The sequence below is a fragment of the Cervus elaphus genome, chromosome X (assembly GCF_910594005.1).
Source record: "Cervus elaphus chromosome X, mCerEla1.1, whole genome shotgun sequence".
Taxonomy (NCBI): domain Eukaryota; kingdom Metazoa; phylum Chordata; class Mammalia; order Artiodactyla; family Cervidae; genus Cervus; species Cervus elaphus.
The window spans coordinates 106,032,967-106,060,548 of record NC_057848.1 but is presented as its reverse complement, the minus strand read 5'-3'; the positions used below and the strand labels follow the sequence as shown (position 1 = coordinate 106,060,548).

Below are 27,582 nucleotides of genomic sequence, written 5' to 3'. Positions count from 1 at the left end.
TAAGCAATCTATATGTTCACTAAAAGATAAAATTCTTGAAAAAGTGTAATCTTTGGACTTCTAATTCTGGGAAGATAAAATAGACGTGCTGTTCCCTATTCCTCACCGTGTGTGTGTGTGTGTGTGTGTGTGTGTGTGTGTGTGTGTGTGTTTGTGTGTGTGCACACACGAGTGCACACTCAGTCACTCAGTCATGTCTAACTTTGCAATCCCTATGGAATGTAGCCTGCCAGGCTCCTCTGTTCATGTGATTCCTCAGGCAAGAATACTACAGTGGGTTGCCATTTCCTACTCCAGGAGATCTTCCCAACCCAGGGAACAAACCTGTGTCTCTTGCGTCTCCTGCATTGGCAGGCAGATTCTTCACCACTGTACCACCTGGGAAGTCCTACTTCCCACCATAAATACAGCTAAAACGCCTGGATACTATATATAAAACAAACAAGAAGTTTCTTAAAAGTGAGAAGGAAGCACAGGGGCTTGAGACCTAACACATAACATAGCAGCGACATTCATAGGCTTTCTTTTTGCCTTGTATATCCCAGACTGAGTGCTAAAGAACTTAGCGATCTGGAAACACCAGTGGGTGCTATCAAAATCTCCACAAAAAGCCTGCTCTCTAGCAAAAGGACCAAAAAAGGGACAGACCAGCAAGAGAGAAAACTTTACAACAACAATCATTCGACTCCAGTCAAACAGTATAGACAAAATGTGGTGTACCTTCACCCTCGTCACTAAAGGCTGAGTGGGAAGCCCAAGCTTCTATCCTCACCTAATTGCAACAAGGCATAGCCAAAATAGTGTCAGATAAGTTTGAGTTAACAAAGTCCTCTCATCAATCCAGCAATGTCAGTGAAGACCTTGTAGGGAACTAGGATATCCATTCCCACCAAGTGGTTGTAAGGAAAACCCACTCCCCTGCTACTGGGTTAGTATCAGAAGAAGTCAGGTGGAGAATTAGGAATTATACCACAACTCAGAAGAACAAAATGGAAATCTCAGAACTGAAAAATACAGTAACAACAACAACAACAAAAAAAAAAACCTCAAGAGATGAGCTCAACAGTAGAGAACAGCCAACTCGTTGGAAAAGACCCTGATGCTGGGAAAGACTGAAGGCAAAAGGAGAAGGGGGCAACAGAGGATGAGATGGCTGGATGGCATCACTGACTCGATGGACATGAGTTCTGAGAAAAACTCCGGGAGTTTGTGATGGACAGGGAGGCCTGGCGTGCTGCGATTCATGGGGTCACAAAGAGTCGGACACAACTGAGCGACTGACCTGAACTGAACTGATGGTCTAACTGGAATTTCCCTAGTTATAACCCTAGTGTAGTTCAGGACGGGCTTCCCTGGTAGCTCAGTGTGCTACCTGCAATGAATCTGCCTGCAATGCAGGAGTGGCAAGTTCAATCTCTGGGTCGGAAAGATACCCTGGAGGAGGGAATGGCAACCCACTCCAGTATTCTTGCATGGAGAATCCCATGGACAGAGGAGCCTGGCAAACTACAGTCCACAGGGTCACAAAGAGTCAGACACGACTGAAGCAACTTAGCACACACACACATAGTTTAGGACTCTGCTAAAATTAAAACATGTTTTACACACAACAGACTACCTCTCAAACTTTAAAGCATTTATTAAGGCATATCTCAGCCATCCTTTCATTCAACTAATCTCATCAGGCCCTTTGCTGTCCACTTGAAACACTGTTAATTGGCTATGTGTGAGTGTGTTAGTTGCTCAGTCGTGTCCAACTCTTTGAGACCTCATGAGCTGTAGCTCACCAGGCTTCTCTGTGCATGGAATTCTCTAGGCAAGAATACTGGAGTGGGTTGCCATTCCCTTTTCCAGGAGATATTCCCAAAGCAGGGATTGAACCTGGATCTCCCACATTGCAGGCAGATTCTTTACCACATGAGCCACTAGGGAAGCCCCGTTAATTGGCTATACTCCAATACAAAACAATAAGTTAAGAAAAAGCTAACCCCATCTCTTCATTACTTTCTTAAAGGCAATGTTTTCATACACACACATGTGTGTGCAAATATTTATATGTACATATACACATAAATTTTTATCTTACAAATTCAGTTCAAGTGTATTAATTGCTAACAGTTAAAAGCAACATCAGTAACACATATATAACACAACCTCTACCTACAGTGGTTTGAAGTATATTATTCAAATTCCTATAATAAAGAGATCAAGAATACCTTCTTAACTTTAACAGCTGTGTCTTCAAAGATGATAAACACACGAAAAAATGCTTCTCATCAACTATCATTAGGGAAATGCAAATTAAAACCATGTAAGGTTCCATTACACACCTATTAGAATGGGTAAATCTTTGTTTTTAAATATAATACCAAGGACGTAGAACAACTAGAACTCTCATACACTGCTGGTGGGAATGCAAAACTATACAATTACTTCAGAAAACTGTTTGGCAGTTTCCTACAAAGTTAAACATAAATTTACCATGTAGCCCAGCAACTGCACTCCTAGATTTTCATTTCACTTGGACAAATATCTACGGTCACACAAAACTTACACTTGAATCTTTAAAACAGCTTCAATTTTAATTTCAAAACCTGGAAGCAACTCCAAGGTCTCTCAAACAGAAGTGGTTAAACAAACCACTCAACCATACAATGAACACATTCAAACAATGAAAACTATGGTAACAAACCTTATACCCACACAACAAAATACTATAATGAAATACAACTCAAAAACGAAAAGGAACTAACTATTGACATGCAGTAATGAGGATGAATCTCAAATGCATTTTGCTATGTGAAAAAAGTAAGATTCAAAAAGCTACAAACTTCATCCCATGAGTGAATTTCCTAAAGGATGATGAAACCATTTTATATCTGGACTTTATCTTGTATTTGTCAAAAATTACAGTAGTAGACAATAAAAGAGTAAATTTTATTATCTGCACATTTAGAATGATTTTTTAAAAATTATACATTCAGAAAATGCTTCTTACCTCACATTAGTTTCATCATTAAATTCTTCAGCCCATTTTTTCCTTGACTGAGCAGTTGTAGAGCCATCTAAACGGTAATAGTCAATGTTTCTGAGCCACTTCCCTTCACCTGAAAATTCAACAAAAAAAACCAAAAAGATATGTATATATATATATTATCATAGTAGTAAAAGATTTTTATTTTTTGCTTGCCGTTTAAGAGCTGTTTATATATACTCTATGTGCAGAGCAAGACAAATTTTTATTCAAGAGATAACTCATTGTATTACTAGTACAATTCACCACAGATTTCCTTCTAACACATATTGAACAGCAAAGGTACTCTCAAAGCTATTTCACTTACATGTAAATTTCATCCCTGATTAGAATCCTATAAAACTTTCAAAAGAATATAATTAAGCTGCATGAAAATTCTTTTTAATTAAGTCTAAAAATGACCAGGTTTCCCCCTTTGTTATTAACAAGTTGATACTAAACAGATAAAAACCAAAGACATAGAATGCATTTATTCATTCACTGAACAAATAATTACTGAATACTTATTTATGTGCCAAAAAACATTCTATGATCTACTAAGGTGAAATAAATAAAAGCAAAAATAAATCAATGGGACCTAATTAAACTTAAAAGCTCTTGCACTGCAAAGGAAACCACTAACAAAATGAAAAGAAAATCCATGGAATGGGAGAAAATATCCACAAATGATATGACCAACAAGGAGTTAATATCCAAAATATACAAACAGTTCATACAGCTTAATATCAACAAACAGTACTATCAAAAAACACGGAGACCTGAACAGATATTTTTTCCAAAGAGGACATACAGATGGGCATTGTTGTAGTTCAGTCAACCAGTCATGTCCAACTCATTATGACCCCAGGGACTGCAGCATTCGAGGCCTCCCTGTCCCTCACCATCTCTGGAAGTTTCCCCAAGGTCACGTCCTTTGAAATGGTGATGTCATCCAGCCATCTCATCCTCTGATGCCCTCTTCTCCTTCTGCTCTAAATCTTTCCCAGCATCAAGGACTTTTTCAATGAGTCAGCTGTTTGCATCAGATGACCAAAATACCGGAGCTTCAGCATCAGCATCAATCATTCCAAGTAGTATTCAGGGTTGATTTCGTTTGAGATTGACTGGTTTGATCTCCTTGCTGGCCAATGGACTCTCAAGAGTCCTCTCTAGCACCACAGTTTGAAGGCATCAATTCTTTGGCCCTCTGCCTTCTTCACAGTCCATGTTTCACAACCGTATGTGACCTCTGGGAAGACCATAGCCTTGATAATATGGGCCTTTGTCAGCAGAGTAATGTCTCTGCTTTTCAACATACTGTCTAGGTTTGTCACAGCTTTCCTGCCAAGAAGCAATCATCTTCTGATTTCATGGCTGCAGTCACCATCCGCACTGATTTTAGAGCCCAAGAAGAGGAAATCTGTCATTGCCTCCACCTTTTTCCCTTCTATTTGCCACAAGATAATGGGGCTGGATGCCATCATCTTAGCTTTTTTAATATTTAGTTTTAAACCAGGTTTTTTACTCTCCTCCTTCACCCTCATCAAGAGGTTCTTTAGTTTCTCTTTGCTTTCTACTATTAGAGTGGTATCATCTGTATATCTGAGGTTGTTGATGTTTCTCCTGCCTATCTTGATTCCAGCTTGTTTCATCCAGCCCGGCATTCTTCATGATGTGCTCAGCATGTAGGTTAAGTAAACATGGTGACAGACAGCCCTGTCACACTCCTTTCTCAATCATGAACTAATCAGTTGTTCCATAGAGGGTTCTAAATGTTGCTTCTTGACCTGCATACAGGCTTCTCAGGAAACAGGTAAGATGGTCTGGTATTCCCATCTCTTTAAGAGTTTTTCAGTTTATAATGACCCACAGTCAAAGGCTTTAGTGTAGTTGATAAAAGAGAGGTAGATGTTTTTCTGGAATTCCCTTGCTTTCTCTATGATCCAGCAAATGTTGGCAATTTGATTTCTGGTTCCTCTGCCTTTTCTAAACCTAGCTTGGATGCCTGGAAATTCTTGGTTCATGCCTAGCATGCAAGATTTTAAGCATGACCTTACTATCATGGGAGATAAGTGAAACTGTATGAGTGACGGGGACATTAAAATATGTTTGACATCACTATTATTCAGTTCAGTTGCTCAGTAATGTCTGATGCTTTGGGACCCCAGGACTACCAGGCTCCCCTGTCCATCACCAACTCCTGGAGCTTGCTCAAACTCATGTCCATCAAGTCAGTGATGCCATCCAACCATCTCATCCTCTGTCGTCCCCTTCTCCTGCTGCCTTCAATCTTTCCCAGCATCAGGGTCTTTTCCAATGAGTCAGTTCCTTATATCAGGTGGCCAAAGCATTGGAGCTTCAGCTTCAGCATCAGTCCTTCCAATGAATATTCAGGACTGATTTCCTTTAGGATTGACTGGTTTGATCTCCTTGTAGTCCAAAGGACTCTCAAGAGGCTTCTCCAACACCACAGTTCAAAAGCATCAGTTCTTCAGCACTCAGCTTTCTTTATGATCCAACTCTCTCATCCATACATAACCACTGGGAAAACCATATAGCTTTGACTAGACGGACCTTTGTAGGCAAAGTAATGTCTCTGCTTTTTAATATGCTGTCTAAGTTTGTCACAGTTTTTCTTCCAAGATGCAAGCATCTTTTAATTTAGTAATTGACTAATTATTAAAGAAATGCAAATGAAACCATAATATCCTTTCCTACCTGCCAGAATGGCTATCATCAAAAAATTTACAAATAACAAATGTTGGCGAAGATGTGGAGAAAAGGAAACCCTTTAACCCTGTTGGTGGGAATGTAAATTGGTTCAGCCACTATGGAAAACAGTATGGAAGTTTCTCCAAAAAACTAAAAATAGAACTACCATAACATCCAGCATGGAGAAGGCAATGGCAACCCATTCCAGTATGCTTGCCTGGAAAATCCCATGGATGGAGGAGCCTGGTAGGCTGCAGTCCATGGGGTCACTAAGAGTTGGACAAAACTGAGCGACTTCACTTTCACTTTTCACTTTCATGCATTGGAGAAGGAAATGGCAACCCACTCTAGTGTTCCTGCCTGAAGAATCCCAGGGATGGGGGAGCCTGGCCGGCTGCCATCTCTGTGATCGCACAGAGTCGAACAGGACTGAAGCGACTTAGCTGCAGTAGCAGCAACATCCAGCAATTCCACTCCTGGGTATATATCCAGAAAGTCTGAAAACACTAATTCAAACACATACATGCATCCCAATGTACACAGTAGTAGTCAAGATATGGGAGCAACTCAAAAGTCCATCAACAGACAAATGATTAAAGAATTTGTGGTATACACACACACATACACACAAACACAGACACATGAATATTCAGTTCAGTTCAGTCGCTCAGTTGTGTCTGACTCTTTGAGACCCCATGAATCGCAGCACGCCAGGCCTCCCTGTCCATCACAAACTGCCGGAGTTTACTCAAACTCATGTCCATCGAGTCAGTGATGCCATCCAGCCATCTCATCCTCTGTCATCCCCTTCTCCTCCTGCCCCCAATCCCTCCCAGCATCAGGGTCTTTTCCAGTGAGTCAACTCTTCGCATGAGGTGGCCAAAGTATTGGAGTTTCAGCTTCAGCATCAGTCCTTCCAATGAACACCCAGGACTGATCTCCTTTAGGATGGACTGGTTGGATCTCCTTGCAGTTCAAGGGACTCTCAAGAGTCTTCTCCAACACCACAGTCCAAAAGCATCAATTTTTCGGCGTTCAGCTTCTTCACAGTCCAACTCTCACATCCATACATGACCACTGGAAAAACCATAGCCTTGACCAGATGGACTTTTGCTGGCAAAGTAATGTCTCTGCTTTTTAATATGCTATCTAGGTTGGTCATAACTTTAGATTCTTCTATTTTCAGCAATATGGATGAACCTAGGAAATATTCTACTTAGTGAAATAATTCAGATAGAGAAAAGACAGATGCTGTATCACTTACATGTAAAATACAAAAAATTACCCATACAAAGGTATATAACAAAACAGAAACTGACTCAGAGATACAGAAAACAAACTAGTGGTTAGCAAGGGGGAGAAGCAGAGGAGAAGGGTAAGAGAGAGGTAAGGGATTAAAAGATACCAACTACTATGTATAAAATAGATTTTTTAAAAAGCATATATTGTATAGCACAGGGAACAATAGTCATTATTTTATAAAACTTTTAGTGGCGGATAATCTGCAAAACTACTGAATCACTATGCTGTATAAAAGTGTAAGTGTTAGTCACTCAGTTGTGTCCGACTCTTTGCGAACTCATGGGCTGTCGCCTACCAGGCTCCTCTGTCCATGGAATTCTCCAGGCAAGAATACTGGAGTGGGCTGCCATTTCCTTCTCCAGGGGATCTTGCCAAATCAGAGACCCAATCTGAAATTAATAGAGTTATAAACCAACTGTATTTCCATTAGAAAAATTAACACATCCATTCCTTTGAGAATTTAGACTAAAACAAACAAAGGAACAAAGTATGTCTCATCAAGTCAAATTTTGTTTATGTTCTAAGGACTGTAAACAAGATTCAAATATTAAGGATTTCTGGAATAAATGATCTAACTGTATTAATGATTCCCACAAATAGGATGTGTTTCTTTATTTTTGGCTGTGCTGGGTCTTTGTTGCTTTTGTGTGGGCTTTCTATAGTTGCAGCTACACTTCATTGCAGCATGCAGGCTTCTCATTGTGGTGTCTTCTCTTGTTGTGGAGCACAGGCTCTAGGGCACATAGGCTTTAGTAGTTGTGGCACACAGGCTTGGTAATCACAGCTGGTGGGCTCTAGAGTGCAGGTTCAGTAGTTGTGGCACATGGGCTTAGTTGCTCCACCACATGTGGAATCTTCCAGGACTAGGGATCAAATCCATGTCCCCTGCATTGGCAGGCAAATTCTTATCCACTGTGCCACCAGGGAAATCCTTAGTTGTTTAATTTTTAAATAACATTAAAAGCTTAAAAGTCTTAGGATATATCTTAAAGTGTATGCATGCTCAGTCACTCCGTGGTGTTCTCCTCTTTGCAACCCCATGGACTGGAGCCCACCTGGCTCCTCTGTCCTTGGGATTTTCCAGGCAAGAATACTGGAGTGGGTTGCCACTTCCTCCTCCAGGGGATCTCCCCAACCCACATCTCCTGCATTTGCAGGCAGATTCTTTTACCACTGAGCCAAGTGGGAAACTCCACATCTTAAGGTATATAAGAATAAATTATTCCCAGAGAAAAATAAAAAATTAACAAATTAATTTTAAAAAATCCCACATGATCATCTCAATAGACAACAAAGAAATCATTTGACAATATTCAATACACATTCATGATAAGAAAAACATACTCAAAAAACTGGAAATAGAAGAGAATTTCCTCAACATCATAAATGCTATCTACTAAAAAATATAAATAACATTATACAGAATGGTGAAAGATCAGATGCTTTCCCTCTAAGATTAGAAACAAGAAAAGGATGTCTGGTTATGTCACATAAATTCAACACTGTACTAGAAGTTCTAACGAGGGAAATAGTCAAGAAAAGGAAATAAAAGTAATCCATATTGGAAAGGAAGAAGTATACCATTATTTGCAGATGACATCATCTTACATAAGGAAAATCCTTTAAAATCCACAAAACACTACTAGAACTAATAAATGATTTAATATTCAAAACTTAATTCATACATTTGCAGTGAAAATTCAAAACTGAAAGAACACAATTCCACTCATAATATTATCAAAAAGAAAAAAATAAATTTAACATAAGAAATGCAAACTGCATACAGTGAAAACTATAAAACATTGGTGAAAGAAATTCAAGACTTAAGTAAATGTTAAAACATCCCATGTTCATAGATCAAAAGACTTAATATTGTTAAGAAGGCAATACTTCCTAAAATGAACTTACAAGTTCAATGCAATTTCTATCAGAATTCAAGCTGACTTCTTTGTAAACTTTACAAGCTAATTCTAAAATTCATATGAAATTGCAAGGGATCCAGAATAGCCCCCCCAAAAAAAATGTTGAAAAGAAACAATGTAGGAGGAATCACACTTTCAAAACTTACTTTCAAAGCAAATGTAATCAGAACAATGTGCTACTGGCATGAGGACTGACATATAGATAAATGGAACAAAACTTGGGGAGTCAAAAAATAAATCTGTCTCTTTGGTCAACTAATTTTCAACAAGGGTGCCCAGAAACGATGAATGGAGAAAGAACAGTCTTCTCAGTAAATAGTGTTTGACAACTGGATAGCCACAGCAAAAGACTGAAGTTGGATCTTTAACCTCATAGCATATATAAAAATTAATGCATCAAAATGCATCAAAGACCTAACTATAAAAGCTAAAACTATATAATTCTTTGAAGGAAGCATAGGAGTAAATATTCATGAACTTGGATTTGGCAATGGTTTCTTAGATATGACACTAAAAGCATAAGTAACAAAAGAAAGAAATATAAATTAGACTTCATCAAAATGAAATACTACCTAGAAAGTGAAAAGACAACCCAAAGAATGAGAGAAGATATTTACAAAGCATATATCTGAAAACAGCCTCCTAAGTAGAATATTTAAAAAAAAAAATTTTTTTAAAAAAAGGTCTTTCAAATGAGCAAAGGACCCAAATAATCATTTTTCCAAAGAAGATATACAAATGGCCATGAAACAATGGTCAAAATTATTAGTCACTTAGTCAGTCAGTCAGTCAGTTCAGTTGCTCAGTCGTGTCTGACTCTTTGCGACCCCATGAATCACAGCACACCAGGCCTCCCTGTCTGTCACCAACTCCCGGAGTTTACTCGAACTCATGTCCATCGAGTTGGGAAATACAAGTCAAAATCACAATGAGATACCTTTTCACAGCCACTAGGATGGCTATAATTCAACAACAGAAAACAAACGTTGATAAAGATGTGGATAAATGAGAACCCTTGTACAGTGCTTCTTGAGTGCAGTCAGTATAGAAAACAGTTTGGTCGATCTTCAATACATTAAACTTAGCATTGCATATGACACAACAGTTCCATTCGTAACTATCCAATATATCCCAAACAAGTAAAAACAGATTTTTAAAGAAATAAAAACCTGTATACAAACATTCATAGCTGCACTGTTCACAATAGCCAAAAAGATAAAACAACTCAAATATCTATGAATTAATGAATGGATAATCAAAATGTGGGCATTAACCATAAAACAGAATATTATTAGGTCAAAAAAGGAATAAAGCAGTGACACTTGCTACAACTTGGATGAACCTTAAAAACATGCTATGTGAAAGAAGTCAGTCACAAAAGACCCACATGTTATATGACTCTATTTATATGAAAGGTCCAGAATAAGTCAATCTCAATCTATATAAACAGAAAGTAGATTAGTGATTGCTTAAAGGTAAAGTGGTAGAACAGAGGTTAGCAGAGTGATAGCTAAAGGGTACAGTATTTCTTTGGTGATTAATATGTTCAAAAATTGACTATGGTGATAGCTGCACAACTCTGAAAATATACTAAAAAACCATTGAACTGTACACCTTAAGTAGGTAAACTGCATGTTATGTGAAGTATATCTCAACAACACTGTTTAAAAAAACAAGAAAACATTTGCTACAACAGCAGCAACAAAGACCATATTTATAGGGATAAGGACAAAAAGAAAGTGCAAAAAAAAAAAATATATATATATTAGGGTTGTGAGTCCAGGTAATTTTCTTCTTCTACTGTTAAAATATTTATATGTCTGAATGAACATTTTAAAAATTATGCTATACAAATGTAACTCACCTTTATAAATGAGAGGCTTATCTTTATCTTCTGTCTTCTCTCTACTAGCCAATTCAAGAAAATCTTCAATCAAGTCCAGAGATATGAGAGACTGGCTGAAAACAAGGCTGAAAAACAAATCAGTGTTCATAGATTAAAAGAGTAACAAACTCAACACATTTCTAATCAAAACCTCAGTACGACTTTTTTGGTAGAAATTAACAAGCTGATTCTAAAGTTTATATGGATAGCCAAGCACATAGAGTAGCCAAAACAATTTCGAAAGGAAAAAAGTTGGAAGCATAACTCTACATGATTTCAACACAAAGCTAGTATAATCAAAATAGTATAGTACTGACAAAGAAACCAACACAAATCAATGGAACAGAATATAATCCAGATATAAAGCCACACTACAGTTAACTGGTTTTTGACAAAAAGGCAAAAGCAACTCAATGGAAAGAAGTCTTTTTAACAATAGTCTTGGCAAAACTGGACATTCACATGCTAAAATACAACTTTGTATCTAAGCCTCAGCTGCACAAACAGGGAACAGAAGAATCTAATTTGACAAGTGTTTCTTTAAAAGAAAAAAAAAGTCTTAGCTGACCATAAGTCAATATGAACCAATAATGTTATTTAGAAGTTGGAAAACCATTCTATCAGATTGCAGGAATGGAATGACAGGATCCAGAGTAAATAATAACCAGACTCACTATAATTATGTGTTAATAAAAACTCAGCTGAAGTGTTTTGTTTACTGTGACAATATTTTGAGATGAGTGCTAAAAAACTGAAGCATATTCATGACCATTGTCAGGACTGAAATTAAGCCATACAAAGAATAAAACAATCAACTGAGAAGAAAAAGCTTACAGTGACAAGAGATAAACCCATCATTATCTGAAGAGGAGACAATTGAAATAGTAGTAGTGATGTCTGCAACCTACTTTGAAAAGTATCAGGAAAATAAGATGGATAGAGGGATGGATAGATAGGTATATAATAAAGTATGATAAAATATAGTATAGATTCTAGGTGACAGGTATGTAGGTATTCACTCTATTTATTCTTTCTGCTTGTTATGTTTGAAAATTTCCATAATGAAACACTGGACAAAGAATAGTGGTATTCTATTGCACAGTTTTATGTCTTAATGTTGATAACATTTATCACTTGCGTTAATAACTAAAAATGATCATTGTAACAGTATTTTTAAAAAGCAATAGATATACTCTATTTTAGACCAGGGGAAAATAGCTATAGGAATACAGTACAAACTAAAGATAAGCATACATTTTCTAACACTTTGAAGTATTCAACTCTAGGGAGCCTTCTGAAATGGAAAATATTCTACTCAGGAGAAGCTAGGAGAACATCTATGATGAACATGGTAGAAGATATTCCTTGTTAGGAAATTAAAAGACTACTAAAAATCTATACACTCATAAAATTTTTATATGGTATCCAATAAAAATTAACTTTAAACTATAAAAGTTAATAGAAAAAAAAAGCATGAGCATGTCTAAAGCATCAGTCTCTTCTGAACCTTCAGGAACTTGGAGCTCAAATATCTACTTTCTACTTGACATCTCTCATGGACATATAATATGCCTTAGAAACTTAACAAAACCACGGCAGAATTCTTTACCACCTCTACTAAACTTAGTTCTCCCTTAGTCTTCTCCATTTTAGTAAATAACAACATAATTCACAGGCACTTAGGGGGAAAGCCTGGGAGTCATCTTTGACTACTCTATTTTACTGTCCTGCATTTAATCTACCAAGTATCATTTGTCTACCCCCAAACACACTCTTTTATCTCCACTACTACCATTCCATTCCATGCCAACATCCTCCCTCATCTGAAATACTTGTTTCTGTGCAAGTGGCAATATATAACAAAAATAACTTGCAGTGAGTACTTTACTTGGTGTCATGTACAGTGGTTAATAAAAACCAACATTTTTATAATTAACTATTAACTCAAACAACTCACTATCCAGCAAAAAGATAAATACATTAGAATGTGCTAAGAGTAGAGAAGTATATTAAAAGGTGGTATGAAAATATAACAGAAATCTACCTCTTTCTAGGAAAGTTAAAGAAAGTAAATTAAATTTTTTTAAGATAGAATATTTGTTGTATTTTAGCCTTATGTTAAAGTGCTTAAAGTTTTTAACAAAAAAATTGTTATATTACAAGCATTATATTTTTAAAATATTTTATGACCAGAATATAGGGCCTTATAACAGCCTAAACGATAAGCGTGGTTCAAAACTTTAAAAGCACATTTTTAAATAATAAAATGAAGGATAAGACTGGGGGATGGAATCTAGGGAAGAGAATAGGGGCACAAATGCTAGAAGTAAAACAAACAGGAACAAAAAACAAAGGAGAAATTATAGAGAGTAGTCAAAAAGGGGTGAAATAAAGTCTGAGAGGCATCCACTAGATTTGAAAATTAGAAGGTCAATAGGTGACATTAGGGGGCTTCCCTGGTGGCTCAGCAGTAAGGAATCCGCCTGCCAATGCAGGAGATGCAGGTTGGATCCCTGGGTTGGGACGATCCACTGGAGAAGGAAATGGCAACGCACTCCAGTATTCTTGCCTGGGAAATCCCATGGACAGAGGAGCCAGGTGGTTATATATAGTCTATGGGGTGGCAAAAGAGTCAAGACACAACTTAGCAACTAAACAATATCAACAACAAAGTGACTTTAGGAGGGGAAATCTCAGTAAAGTAACAGTGTAGAAACCACACTGCATGGATTGAAAAATGATTCTGAAAATGATGAAATATAAATACCTACTAGACACTTGGTTCAAGGAAATAAGTTCAAGATTCTACAGCCAGAAGGGGAGAACGGCGCTGAAGGAACATCCAGAATATGCACTCAGAAATAGTGGCTTAGAAGGAAGATAGTTGTTACTACACTAACCAAGAAATTACATCTTTAAAAAGGAAGAAAACAAAACAGATTTAAGTAGTTCAAACAATAAAAAGGTTATCAAAATTTTGTTTACTATAATAAAAATAGGAAATAGGAAAGAACTTACACTTTATCCCCAATTTCCTCTGCCATTCGAAGAATTTCAAAGAGAAGTACCATTTTTCCAGAATGCTCTAAAACCTCAGCATCAGCATCTGTAACAAAATCTTTGTACCAGTCTGGAGCTGGGCTGCTTGGATTAGAAGAAGTAGCTTTACCTAAACAAAATAAATGAAACATAAATAAGTAGGCAAATAAGGGAAGAAACTGAAAGACTCCAGAGTGGGATTAAGAAAGAGATTAAGAGAAACAGATATAGACCAACCAACTCAGGGAGAGACTGAGAAAGAAAGAGACTGGTAGGGAGAGAGAGGAAAAAAGACAACCATAGGAGAAAAAGAGATCTACACTCCAAGAGAAAGACAAGAGGTGGGGGAGGTGAGGCAGAGAGGACTCTGGGAAAAGGAAATAAAGAGACAGAGAATCAGACATACACAAAGGCACATAAAAACACACACATATGCACCCAGACATGGGGGAGGGCCTCCAAATACAGAGTAAGCAAGAGACAGACCCTGAGAAAGTGTAAGTATGAGAAACAGAATTTGGGGTGGGGGGAGGGGTTCAGAAAGACAGAGATTGAAAGAAATTAAGTCCCCCAGACCCTGAGACAGTATAATCCCAAAGCACACCCTAACAGACAGGGACCAGGAGAAAAAGACCTAGAGACCGAAAGAGAGAGGGAGAGAAGGGAAGAGAGACTGACTCAGAGATCAAGAGAGAAAAGATCTTAGGGGCAGGAAAACTTTCACTGTGCTAGAATTCTGGAAAACTCAAACAAGGACTGATCCCAGCATCACCAACTCATGTTAAATCATTTTGCTCTTTAAAAAAAGAAGAAAACATTATTTTGCTCTTATTTTCCCCATAAACTTTGAATATAAAAGGTATGAGAAGAAAGCAACAAAATAACCTATGAAAGATAAACAGTTAAGTTTCAAATACAGAATGTACAGGTTTAACACATTTCTGTGCCTTCTCAGATACCATTTAATGCAAAGTACTTTAAATTTTTATATTGTTTGTTATAAAGTATTCTACATATTCACAAAAGTATATAGAATATAAAGAACAATAGTGTTCACACATCGCATCTTTGTCAAATTTTAAAACTTGTTAAATCTGCTTCTGATGCAGTTGAAGCATAATACATGACCCTACTCAATGCTATTCTCTTATTTGCCACCCTTCTTTCTGAAAGGTAAATAAAACCCTAAATTTTATATGTGTATGTTACTTTTTATGTGTATGTTTTTAAATTTTCACTAATGTATGTCACCAAACTGTATATTATACTTCATGTTTTTAAACTACATGTAAATGGTACATATGTATAATTATACATGTATAGTTTTACTTTGGCCACCTGATGCAAAGAACTGACTCATTGGAAAAGACCCTGATGCTGGCAAAGATTGAAGGCAGGAGGAGAAGGGGACGACAGAGGATGAGATGGTTAGATGGCATCACTGACTTGACGGAAATGAGTTTGAGTAAACTCCGGGAGCTGGTGATGGACAGGGAGGCCTGGAGTGCTGCAGTCCATGGGGTTGCAAAGAATCAGACACGACTGAGCGACTGAACTGAACAGATACATACTTTTATACTGAATATACTTTTTCACTGAATAAAGTTTTAATTTTCCATTCAAAGCAAGACTGATTCAATAATTCTGCCATATACAGTATTCTACTACATGACTATACTATAATTTTTTAGTTCTCCTGGTCACAGACATTTAGGTTCTTTTTCATTTTTGGATACTATGAAATAACTGCAAGAAACCACTCAGTATTCTATTTTTCTAGAATGTATATATCTCATGTAAGTTTAAAATTTTCTGGTATAAAGTTATGCTTATGATTTATAAAATATCACATTGAACAATCCTACTTTATAAATTGTTTACTATCTCAGGTTCTTGATATTCTGATCATGCTGTTTGATTTTTGTGTGAACTTTGTCAGGTTAACTAATAATTTTTGTTGCTAACTTTTCCTAATGCTCATTGTTTCTTCAGGCATTCTATAACTTTTTACTGTCATGTCACTTTCAATGTAGCTGGAATATGTGAGAATCCATGGTAGCCTGGGTTCAGTTTAGTCAGTTCACTCGCTTAGTCATGTCCAACTCTTTGCAACCCCATGGACTGCAGCATGCCAGAATATTCTGTCCATCACCAACTCCTGGAGCTTGCTCAAACTTCCGTCCATCGAGTTGGTGATGCCATCCAAATATCACATCCTCTGTCGTCCCCTTCTCCTCCCACCCCCAATCCCTCCCAGCATCAAGGCCTTTTCCAGTGAGTCAACTCTTCACATGAGGTGGCCAAAGTATTGGAGTTTCAGCTTCAGCATCAGTCCTTCCAATGAACACCCAGGACTGATCTCCTTTAGGATGGACTGGGTGGATCTCCTTGCAGGCCAAGGGACCCTCAAGAGTCTTCTCCAACACCACAGTTCAAAAGCATCAATTCGTCGGTGCTCAGCTTTCTTCACACTCCAAATCTCACATCCATACATGACCACTGGAAAAACCATAGCCTTGACTAGATGGACCTTTGTTGGCCAAGTAATGTCCCTGCTTTTTAATATGCTGTCTAGGTTGGTCATAACTTTCCTTCCAAGGAGTAAGCGTCTTTTAATTTCATGGCTGCAGTCACCATCTGCAGTGATTTTAGAGCCCCCCAAAATAAAGTCTGACACTGTTTCCACTGTCTCCCCATCTATTTCCCATGAAGTGATGGGACCGGATGCCATGATCTTTGTTTTCTCAATGTTGAGCTTTAAGCCAACATTTTCACTCTCCTCTTTCACTTTCATCAAGAGGCTCTTGAGTTCTTCACTTTCTGCCATAAGGGTGGTGTCATCTGCATATCTGAGGTTATTGATATTTCTCCTGGCAATCTTGATTTCAGCTTGTGCTTCTTCCAGCCCAGCGTTTCTCATGATGCATATAAGCAGGGTGACAATATACAGCCTTGATGTACTCCTTTTCCTATTTCTTACCACCTCCTAAAACTGAATCTCTTTCCTGACTCCATCCTCTTTTCAGGGTACCACTTCATCCCTTTCTCTTAGCTTTTTTCTTTAATTGAAGCATAGTTGATTTACAATGGGATGTTAGTATCAGGTGTACAGCAAAGTGATTCAGGTGTGTGCATATATATATATATATATATATATATATATATATATTCTTTTTCAGATTCTTTTCCCTTATAGTTTACTATAAAATATTGAGTACAGTTCCCTGTGCCATACAATAGGTCCCTGTTAAATATCTATTTTATATATACTACTAAGTATATATTAATCCCCAACTCCTAATTTACCCCCCTTTCTGTTTTGGTAACCACAAGTTTGTTTTATATGTCTGTAGGTCTATTTCTGATTTGCATATGTTTATTTGTATTATTTTTCTTTTGTTAGTTTCCAGATATAAATTATATCAGATGGTTTTTGTCTTTCTGACTTACTTCACTCTGTATGATAATCTCTAGGTCCATTCATGTTGCTGCAAATGGTATTATTTCCTGAATTTTTATGGCTGAGTAATATTCCACTATATATACATATATGGGATTCCCTGGTGGCTCAGTGGTAAATAATCTGCTTGCCAATCCAGAAGACGCAGGTTTGATCCCTGGGTCAGGAAGATCCCCTGGAGAAGGAAAGGGCTACCCACTCCAGTATTCTACCTCGTATGGGAAATCCCAGGGACAGAGGAGCCTCATGGGCTATGGTCCATGGTGTTGCAAAGAGTCAGACAAGACTAAACAACTAAACAACAACATACACATACACACGCCACATCTTTATCCATTTATCAACATTTAGGTTGCTTTCATGTCTTGGCTATTGCAAACTTTGCCGCAATGAAGACTGAGGTGCACATATCCTTGCAAATTATGGTTTTTCTCCTGATATATGCACAAGGCTGGGTTTGTAAGATCATATGGTAGTGTTTTTAGTTTTTTATGGAACCTCCAACACCTCACACTGGTCAGAATTGGAATCATCAAAAAGTCTACAAACCATAAATGCTAGAGAGGGTTTGAAAAAGAACCCTCCTACACTGCCAGTGGCAGTGTAAATTAGTATAGCCACTATGGAGAACAGTAAGGATATTCCTTAAAAAGCTACACTGTAATCTTAGAAATAAAAATGGGATATCATTAAAATATTATGTGTATAAATAACAGTACTAACAGAATGGTAAACTCTGTAAGTGTATTTTGTACATTGATATAACCAAGCTTCTTGAGCAGTACCAGGCACATAGTAAGAATACAATAAACATTTGTTGAGTGAATAAATGTGCTATGTTAATGCTAACATTATGATATTACATCATATACAAAGAATATACCCATACAATAAATTATAGACATTTTGCTTTTAATTGACTTATAATTAGATTTTAGGTGTATGACAGTGATTAAATGTTTTATACATTATGAAATGATAACCACAATAAGCCTAGTTACCATCCAATCACAGTACAAAGTTGCTATAATATTACTGACTATATTCCCTATGTGTACATTAAATCTGTATGAATTACTCATTTTATAGCAGGGAGTTTGTATCTCCTTTTACCTCTTAATTCCCTTTACCTATTTCATCCACACCCTCACGACGCTCCTCCCTCTGGAAAACACCAGTTTGCTCTAGATATCTATGAGTATTTTGTTCTTAATTAGTTTTGTTTTTTACATTCCACATATAAGTGAAATCACAGAGTATTTGTTTTTCTTTCTCTGACTTAGTTCATTTGCCCTGTAGGTCTATCCATGTTGCCAAAATGACAAGATTTCATTTTTTATGGCTGAATAGTATCCCATCACACAGACACACACAAGACACAGACACACACACACACACCATCTTTATCCATTCATCAACTGATAGACACTTATGTGCTTCCATATCCTGGCTATTGCAAATAGTGCTGCAGTGAACATGGGCAACATATATATTTTTTTATTTAGTCTCTTTGTATTCTTCAGGTAAATATCCAAAAATGGAAATGGTGGATCTTGTGGTGAATGTTAGTTCTTTTAATTTTTTGAGCAACCTTCATATTTTCATAATGGCTGCATCAACTTACATTCCCACCAGCACTGCACAACAGTTTCCTTTTCTCGACATATTCACCAAAACTTGTTGTATCTTGATTTTTGATAATAGCCATTCTGACAGGTGTGTGGTGGAATCTCACTGTGCTTTTGATTTGCATTCTGCTGATAATTTGTGATGTTGAGGGTCTTTCCATATTCTTGTCAACTGTCTGTATGTTTTCTTTGGAAGAACACCAATTCAGGTCCTCTGGTCAGTTTTTAATCAGTTTTTAATTGTTTTTTGATACTGAGTTGTATGATTTCTATATATACTGTGGAAATCAACCCCTTATAGGGTATATCATATGTAATATGTTCTCCCATTCAGTAATTTGCCTTGGATTTTGTTGGTGGTTTCTTCCACTGTAGAAAATCTTTTTACTTTGATGTAGTCTCATTTCTTTAATTTCACTTTCATTGCCCTTGTCTAAGGAAACAGATCCAAAAAAAAAAAATTTCTAAGACCCATGTCAAAGAGCATACTGCCTATGCTTTTCTTTCAAGAATTTTAAAATTTAAGGTCTTACTACGTCTATAATCCATTTTGAGTTTATTTTTCTATGTGGTATAAGAAACTGGCCCAGTTTCATTCTTTTGCATATAGCAGTCCAATTTTCCTAACAACATCTTTCCAAGAGACTATCTTTTCCCCGCTGGATGTTCCTGTCCCCTTTGTTGTAGATAATTGGATATAGAAGCTTGGTTGAGTTTTTTTGTGAATTCCCTATTGTGTTCTATTGATCTATGTCTTGGATTTTGTGCTAGAACTATATTGTTTTGATTACTAAAGCTTTGTAATACAATCTTAAGTCTGGAATCATGTTATCTTCAGCTTTGTAATTCTCAAGATTGCTTTGGCTGTTCAGTACATTTTGGTTCCATACAAATTTTAGGATTGTTCTAGTTCAGTCTAAAAATGCCACTGGGAATATTCCTCTCTTTGCAATTTTTAAAGAATTTGAGAAGGATAGGTATTAGCTCTTCTCTAAATGTTTAACAGAATTTCCTTGTGAAGCCATCTGGCCCTGGACTTTTGTTTGTTGGAAGATTTTTAATCACAGTTTCAATTTCCCTGGTTCTGATTAGTCTTTCCATATTTTCTAATTCTTCCTGGTTCAGTCCTGGAAGACTAAGGTGTATCTTTCTAAATATTTATCCATTTCTTCCAGGTTGCCCATTTTATTGGCATATATTTGCTTGCAGTAGTCTCTTATGATTTTTTGTATTTCTGCAGTATCAGTTATAACCTCTTTTTCATTTTTAATTTTTATTGATTTGAGTCCTCTCCTTTTTTTCTTGATGAGTTTGGCTAATGGTTTATCAATTTTGTTAATCTCAAAGAACCAGCCTTTAGTTTTATTGATCTTTGTTACTGTTTTCTTCATCTTTTTTTTTCATCTATTTCCACTCTGTTCTTCATGATTTCTTTCCTTCTACTAACTTCGGGGTTTTTTTTAATCTTATTTCTCTAATTGCTTTGCATGTAAGGTAGGTTGTTCATTTGAGATTTTTCTAGTTCCTTAAGGTACGATTGTGTTGCTAAAGAATTGCCTTTGCTGTGTCCCATACATTTGGTGTTGTCATGTTTTTGTTGTCATTTGTTGCTAGGTATTTTCTGATTTCCTGTTTGATTTCTTCTGTAATATCTTGGTTAGCTAGTAGCATATTATTTAGTCTCCATGTGTTTGGGTTGTTGTTGTTTTTTTTTTTTACAGTCTTTTGCCTGTAATTTATAACTAATCTCATAGCATTGTGGTTGGAAAAGATGCTTGATACAACTTCAGTTTTCATAAATTTACTGATGCTTGATTTGTGACCCAAAATGTGATCTATCCTGGAGAATGTTCTGTGTGCACTTGAGAAGAAAGTGTATTTGGCTGCTTTTTGATGGAGTGTCCTATAAATATCAAATAAGTTCTAAATGCTCTAATGTCTCATTTAAGGCTTGTGTTTCCTTATGAACTGTCTGGATTATATGCCCACTGGTGTAAGTGGGGGGTTAAAGTTCCCCACCATTACTGTGTTACTGTCAATTTCCCCTTTTATAGCTGTTAGCATTTGCCTTATATACAGAGGTGCTCCAACACTCCTAAACTCATTCTACAAAGCCACCATCAACCTGATACCAAACTCAGACCAAGATCACAAAAAAAGAAAATTGCAGGGCAGTATCACTGAAGAACATAGATGCAAAAATCCTCAACAAAATACTAGCCAATAGAATCAAACACATTAAAAGAATCACACATCATGATCAAGTAGGGTTTATCCCAGGGATGCAAGGATTCTTTGATACACAAATCAATCAATGCAATACACCAGGGATGCAAGGATTCTTTGATACACAAATCAATCAATGCAATACACTATATTAACAAATTGAAATATAAAAGCCATATAATAATCTCAACAGATGCAGAAAAAGCTACTGACAAAATTTAATATTCATTTCTGATGGAAACTCTCCAGAAAGTAGGCATAGAGTGAAGCTACTGCAACACAATTAAAGCCCACATATGACAAACCCACTGCAAACATTATTCTCAATGGTGACAAACTGAAAGTATTTCCTCTAAGATCAAGAAGGTGATGAGGATGTCAACTCTTGCCCCTATTCTTCAACATAGATTTGAAGTAGTAGCCATACTAATCAGAGAAGAAAAAGGAAAGGAATCCAAATTGGAAAAGAAGTAGTAAAACTGTCACTGTGTACAGTTAACACGTTTCTATAACATAAAACATAAAATGTTTCCAAACATTAACAACTTCCATAACATACATGGAAAATCATAAAGATGCCACCAGAACATTACTAGAGGTAACCAATGAATTATTAAAGTTGCAGGATACAAAATTAATACACAGAAATCTCTTACATTCCTATATACTAATAATGAAGGATCAGAAGGAGAAATTAAGGAAACAATCCCATTTACCATCACAACAAAAGAATCAAGTACCTAGGAATATACATACCTAAGGACTCAAAGGGCTTCCCTGGTGGCTCAGTCGGTAAAGAATCCACCTGCAATGTGCGAGACCTGTGTTCGATCCCTGGGCTGGGAAGATCCCCTGGAGGAGGGCATGACAACCCAAACTCCAGTTTTCTTGCCTGAAGAATCCCTATGGACAGAGGAGCCTGGCAGGCTACATAGAGTCCATGGGGTCGCAAAGAGTCAGACACAACCGAGTGACTAAGCACAGCACACAGCACAGTAAGGAGGCAAAAGACTTGTATGCAAAAAAATACAAGACACTGATGAAATAAAAGATGACATAAACAGATGGGAGAGATATACCATGTTCTTAGATTAGAAGAATCAATATTGTGAAAATTACTATACTACTCAAAGCAATCTACAGATTCAATGAAGTCTCTATCAAATTACCAATGGCATTTTTCACATAATTCAAAATTTGTATGGAGACAAAAGATCCCTAATAGACAATGGAATCTTGAAAAAGAAAAACAGAGCCAGAGAAATGAGGCTCCCCAACGTTAGACTATACTACAAAGTTACAGTAATCAAGATACTACAGTACTAGCACAAAAACAAATATAGATCAATGGAACAGGACAGAAAGCTCAGAAATAAATCCATGCACCTATGGCCACCTAATCTATGACAAACGAGGCAAGTATATACCATGGAGAAAACACAGTCTGTTCGGTAAGTGGTACTGGGAAATCTGAACAGCTACGTGTAAAAGAATAAAACTGGAACATTCCCTAACAGCATACACAAAATGGATTAAAGACCTAAATGCAAAGCCACTATTAAAAACTTAGAAGAAAACATAGCCAGAACAGTCTTTGACATAAATCACAGCAAGATTCTTTCTATCTCTGAAAGTAATGAAAATAAACAAATGGGACCTAATTAAACATAAAAGCTTTTGCATAGGAAAGGAAACAAAAAACAAGATGAAAAGACAACACTCAGAATGGGAGAAAATGTTTGCAAATGAATCAACTGAGAAAGGATTAATCTTAAAAATATACAAATAGTTCATGCAGCTCAATATAAAAATAAACAAAAAACAAACAACCCAACCAACAAATGGGTGGAAGACCTAAGCAGACAATTCTCTAAAGAAAATACACAGATGGCCCACAAACATGTGAAAAGATGCTCAACATCACTCATTTCTCAAGACATGCAAATCAGAACTACAATTTATATCACCCCACACTTCTCAGAATGGCTGACATCAAAAACTCTACAAACAATAAATGCTGGAGGACTTCCGTCATGGTCCAGTGGTTGAGAGTCTGCCTGCCAATGCAGGGCACACAGGTTCGATCCCTGGAGGTCCAGGAGGATTCCACATGCCATGGGGCAACTAAGCCTGTAAACCGTAACCAGTGAGCCTGTGCTCTAGAGCCTGCCAGCCAAAAATACTGGAGCCTGTGCAAGTAGAGCCTGTTCTCCACAACAAAAGAAGCCACTGCTATGAGGAAAAAATGCACATTGCACTAGAAAGTAGACCCTGCTTGCCATAACTAGAGAAAGACGATGAGCAGCAACGAAGACCCAGTGCAGCCAAAAATCAACCAATATATAAAATAAAGTCATTAAAAAATAACAGAACCTATATTTTCTTTTTAAAATTTAAAAAATGAATGCAGTAGAGGGTGTGTAGAAAAGGGAACTCTCCTATACACTGTAGGTGGAAATGTAAATTGGTACAAAGACTATGAAGAACAGTATGTCAGTCCCTCAGTTCAGTTCAGTTCAGTAGCTCAGTCGTGTCCGACTCTTTGCGACCCCATGAATCGCAGCACGTCAGGCATCCCTGTCCATCACAAACTCCCGGAGTCCACCCAAACCCATGTCCATCAAGTCGATGATGCCATCCAACCATCTCATCCTCTGTCATCCCCTTCTCCTCCTGCCCTCAATCTTTGCCAGCATCAGGGTCTTTTCCAATGAGTCAGCTCTTCACATCAGGTGGCCAAAGTACTGGAGTTTCAGCTTCAACATCAGTCTTTCCAGTGAACACCCAGGACTGATCTCCTTTAGGATGGACTGGGTGGATCTCCTTGCAGGCCAAGGGACCCTCAAGAGTCTTCTCCAACACCACAGTTCAAAAGCATCAATTCTTTGGTGCTCAGCTTTCTTCACCGTCCAACTCTCACATCCACACATGACGACCGGAAAAACCATAGCCTTGACTAGATGGACCTTTGTTGGCCAAGTAATGTCCCTGCTTTTTACTATGCTGTCTAGGTTGGTCATAACTTTCCTTCCAAGGAGTAAGCGTCTTTTAATTTCATGGCTGCAGTCACCATCTGCAGTGATTTTAGAGCCCCCCAAAATAAAGTCTGATACTGTTTCCACTGTTTTCCCCACCTATTTCCCATGAAGTGATGGGACCGGATGCCATGATCTTTGTTTTCTGAATGTTGAGCTTTAAGCCAACTTTTTCACTCTCCTCTTTCACTTTCATCAAGAGGCTCTTGAGTTCTTCTTCACTTTCTGCCATAAGGGTGGTGTCATCTGCATATGAGGTTATTGATTTAACAGGCTCTACTTGCACAGGCTCCTGGCAATCTTGATTTCAGCTTGTGCTTCATCCAGCCCAGCGTTTCTCATGATGTACTCTGCATATAAGTTCAATAAGTCCCTCAGTCGTGTCTGATTCTTTGCAACCCCATGGACAATAGCCTACCAAGCTCCTCTGTCCATGGAATTCTCCAGGCAAGAGTACTGGAGTGGTAGTTATTCCCTTCTCCAGGGAATCTTTTCAATGCAGCGATCGAACCTGGGTCTCCTGCACTGCAGACAGATTCTTTACCATCTGAGTCACCATGGAAGCCCTGGTAAACAGGGCTGGAGCACAGTATGGATGTTCCTTGAAAAACTTAAGCTAGAGTTATCATATGGCTCTCAAATCCTACTTCTGGGGATATATCCAGAGAAAACTAATTCAGAAAGATACATGCACCCCAATGCTCTTTGCAAAGGATTAATCTCCAAACTATACAAATAGCTCATAGAGCTGAATATCAAAAAACAATTCGATCAAAAAATGGGTGGAAGGCCTAAATAGACATTTTCCCAAAGAAGAAATACATGTGTCCAATAGACATATGAAAAGATATTCAACACTGCTAATTATTAGAGAAATGCAAATCAAAATGACAATAAGGTACAACCTCACACCAGTCAGAATGGTCATCATCAAAAAAATCTATAAACAGTAAGTGCTGGAGACGATGGGAAGAAAAGGAACACCTCTTGCACTGTTGGTGGGAATGTAAACTGTTTTAGTCACGGGAGAACAGAATGGAGGTTCCTCAAAAAAAAAAAAAAAAAAAACGTAAAATTACCATTTGTTGTTGTCGTTGTTCTAAGTCGCTTCCAACTCTTTGTGACCCTACGGACTATAGCCCACCAGGTTCCTCTATCCATGGGATTCTCCAGGCAAGAATACTGGAGTTGGCTGTCATGCCTTCCTTCATGGGATCTTCTCGACCCAGCGATAGAACCCACAAATTCACCTGTGAAGCCATCTGTACCTGGACTTTTGTTTTTAAACTATAGGTTCAATATTGTTAGTAGTATAAGGTCTATTCAGATTTTCTATTTCTTCATGATTCAGTCTTAGAAGATTGTGCAATTCTAGAAATTTATCCATTTCTCCTAGGTTGTCTAATTTGTTATTCTTTTTATTTTGTTGATGTTGGTTGTAACTTCTCTTTTCATTTCTAATTTTATTTATTTGGGCTCTCATTTTTTATAAGTCTGGCTAAATGTTTGATTTTCTTTATCTTTTCAAAAAAACAACACTAAATTTCATTTAATTTTACTTTTTTATCTCAATTTCCATTCTTTCCACTCTAATCTTCATTATTTCATTCCTTCCACAAACACTGGCCTTTGCCTGTCCTTTTTCTTGTTCCTTTAAATGTACATTTACATGATTTATTTGACATTTTTCTTATTTCTTCTAGTAGGCCTGTACCACTATGAACTTTTCTCTTAGAATTGCTTTTGCTTCATCTCATAGATTTTGTAATGTTGTGTTTCCATTTCCATTTGTCTCAATGCATTTTTTAATTTCCTCTTTGGTTTCTTTGTTGATCTACTACTTATTTAGTAGCATGTTTTTTAGCCTCCATATGTTACTGTTTTTCTCTAGTTTTCTTTTTCTACTTCACTTCTAGTTTCATACCACTCTGATCTAAAAAGATGCTTGATATGATTCCAATCTTCTTAAATTTATTAAGGCTTGTTTTTTGACATGATATGTGATCTGTCTTGAGAAATATTCCATGTATACTTGAAAAGAATGTGTATTCTGCTGCTGTTGAATGAAATGATCTATATCGATTAAATACATCTTGCCAAATATGTCCTTTACCAATTTAGAGTCTAGATGGTCTATCCATTGAAGTAAGTGGGGTATTAAAGTCCTCTATTACTGTATTACTGTACATTTCTCCCTTTATTTCTATTATAATATTTTCTTTATATATTTAGGTACTCCTATGTTGAGTACATGAATAATTATAAATGTTATATCCTCTTGTTGGATTGACCCCATTATCACAATGGCATGCCCTTCCTTGTCTTTTCTTATAGTTTTTATTTTAAAGCCTATTTTGTCTGATATAAGTATTACTATTTCAGCATTCTTTACTTTTCCATTTGCATGGAGTATCTTTTTTATAATCTCTTCTTTTTTGGTTTATGTGTGTCTTCAGATCTGAGGAGTCTGCTACAGGCAGCATATAGATGGGTCATACTTTTTTATCCATTCAGCTACCCTATGTCTTTTGATTGAAGCATTTAGTCAATGTACATTTAAAATAATTATGGAAGGCATGTAGTTATTGCCATTTTGGTACTTGTTTTCTGGTTATGTTTTCAGTTCTTCTCTGTTCCAGTCTTACTGTTTCTTCCCTTGTTTTTTGATGGATTTCTTTAGTTTCACATTTGTATTCTTTTATTTTTTTGTGTATCCATTGTAGCTATTTTTGATTTGTGGTTACCATGAGGCAAAAGTTCCCACTCTGTGGTCATATGGTGTCAGATGAGTATGAGCAGTTCTCCACTGGAGGCTGCCCCTACTTGTACTAAGTACATGGTGAAAAGCTATGTCAAAGATGGTTTCCACATCCAAACACATCACCCTTCCACAACATCTGCATCAACAAGACAGTGTCCTGTGCCGAGGCTGACAAGCTCTAAGAATGTATGTAGGGTGCCTTTGGAATGCCACAGTACACATTGGTCAAGTCATCATGTCCATCAGCACCAAGCTGAAGAATAAGGAACACATGACTGAGGCCCTACACAGGGCCAAGTTCTAGTTCTCTGGCCAACAGAAGATTCACCTGTCCAAAAGGTGAGGATTTACTAAGTTTAAAGTCAATGAATTTGAACACATGGTGGCAGAAAAGCAACTCATCCCACTTGGCTGTGGGGTCAAATACATCATTAATTATGGCCCCCTGGACACATGGCAGGTCACAGAATCACAACAGCCTTGGCTTCTCCACTGCTTGTTCACGCCCAGCATTAAATCCTCCTTTCCAGTCTGTCAATCAATCAATCCAAAAAAAGCACTCCATTTTCACTTGCCTGTCACATTTTATTTTTTGTTGT

At 37.2% G+C, this 27,582-nt stretch overlaps 1 protein-coding gene across 10 annotated transcripts in view; it reads right to left on the bottom strand.

Annotated features, from left to right (window-relative positions):
* The window catches only part of ATRX (ATRX chromatin remodeler), a 281,986-nt gene that overhangs the window by 43,973 nt on the left and 210,431 nt on the right, over positions 1–27,582 (bottom strand). For all 10 annotated transcript variants that reach the window (XM_043897152.1, XM_043897156.1, XM_043897154.1 and 7 more), the window contains 3 exons: positions 13,853–14,003; positions 10,814–10,920; positions 2,999–3,107 (listed from right to left, as the gene is read on the bottom strand). In XM_043897152.1, coding sequence (XP_043753087.1) covers positions 2,999–3,107; positions 10,814–10,920; positions 13,853–14,003 — 367 coding nt within the window. The remainder of the gene's footprint in view (positions 1–2,998; positions 3,108–10,813; positions 10,921–13,852; positions 14,004–27,582) is intronic.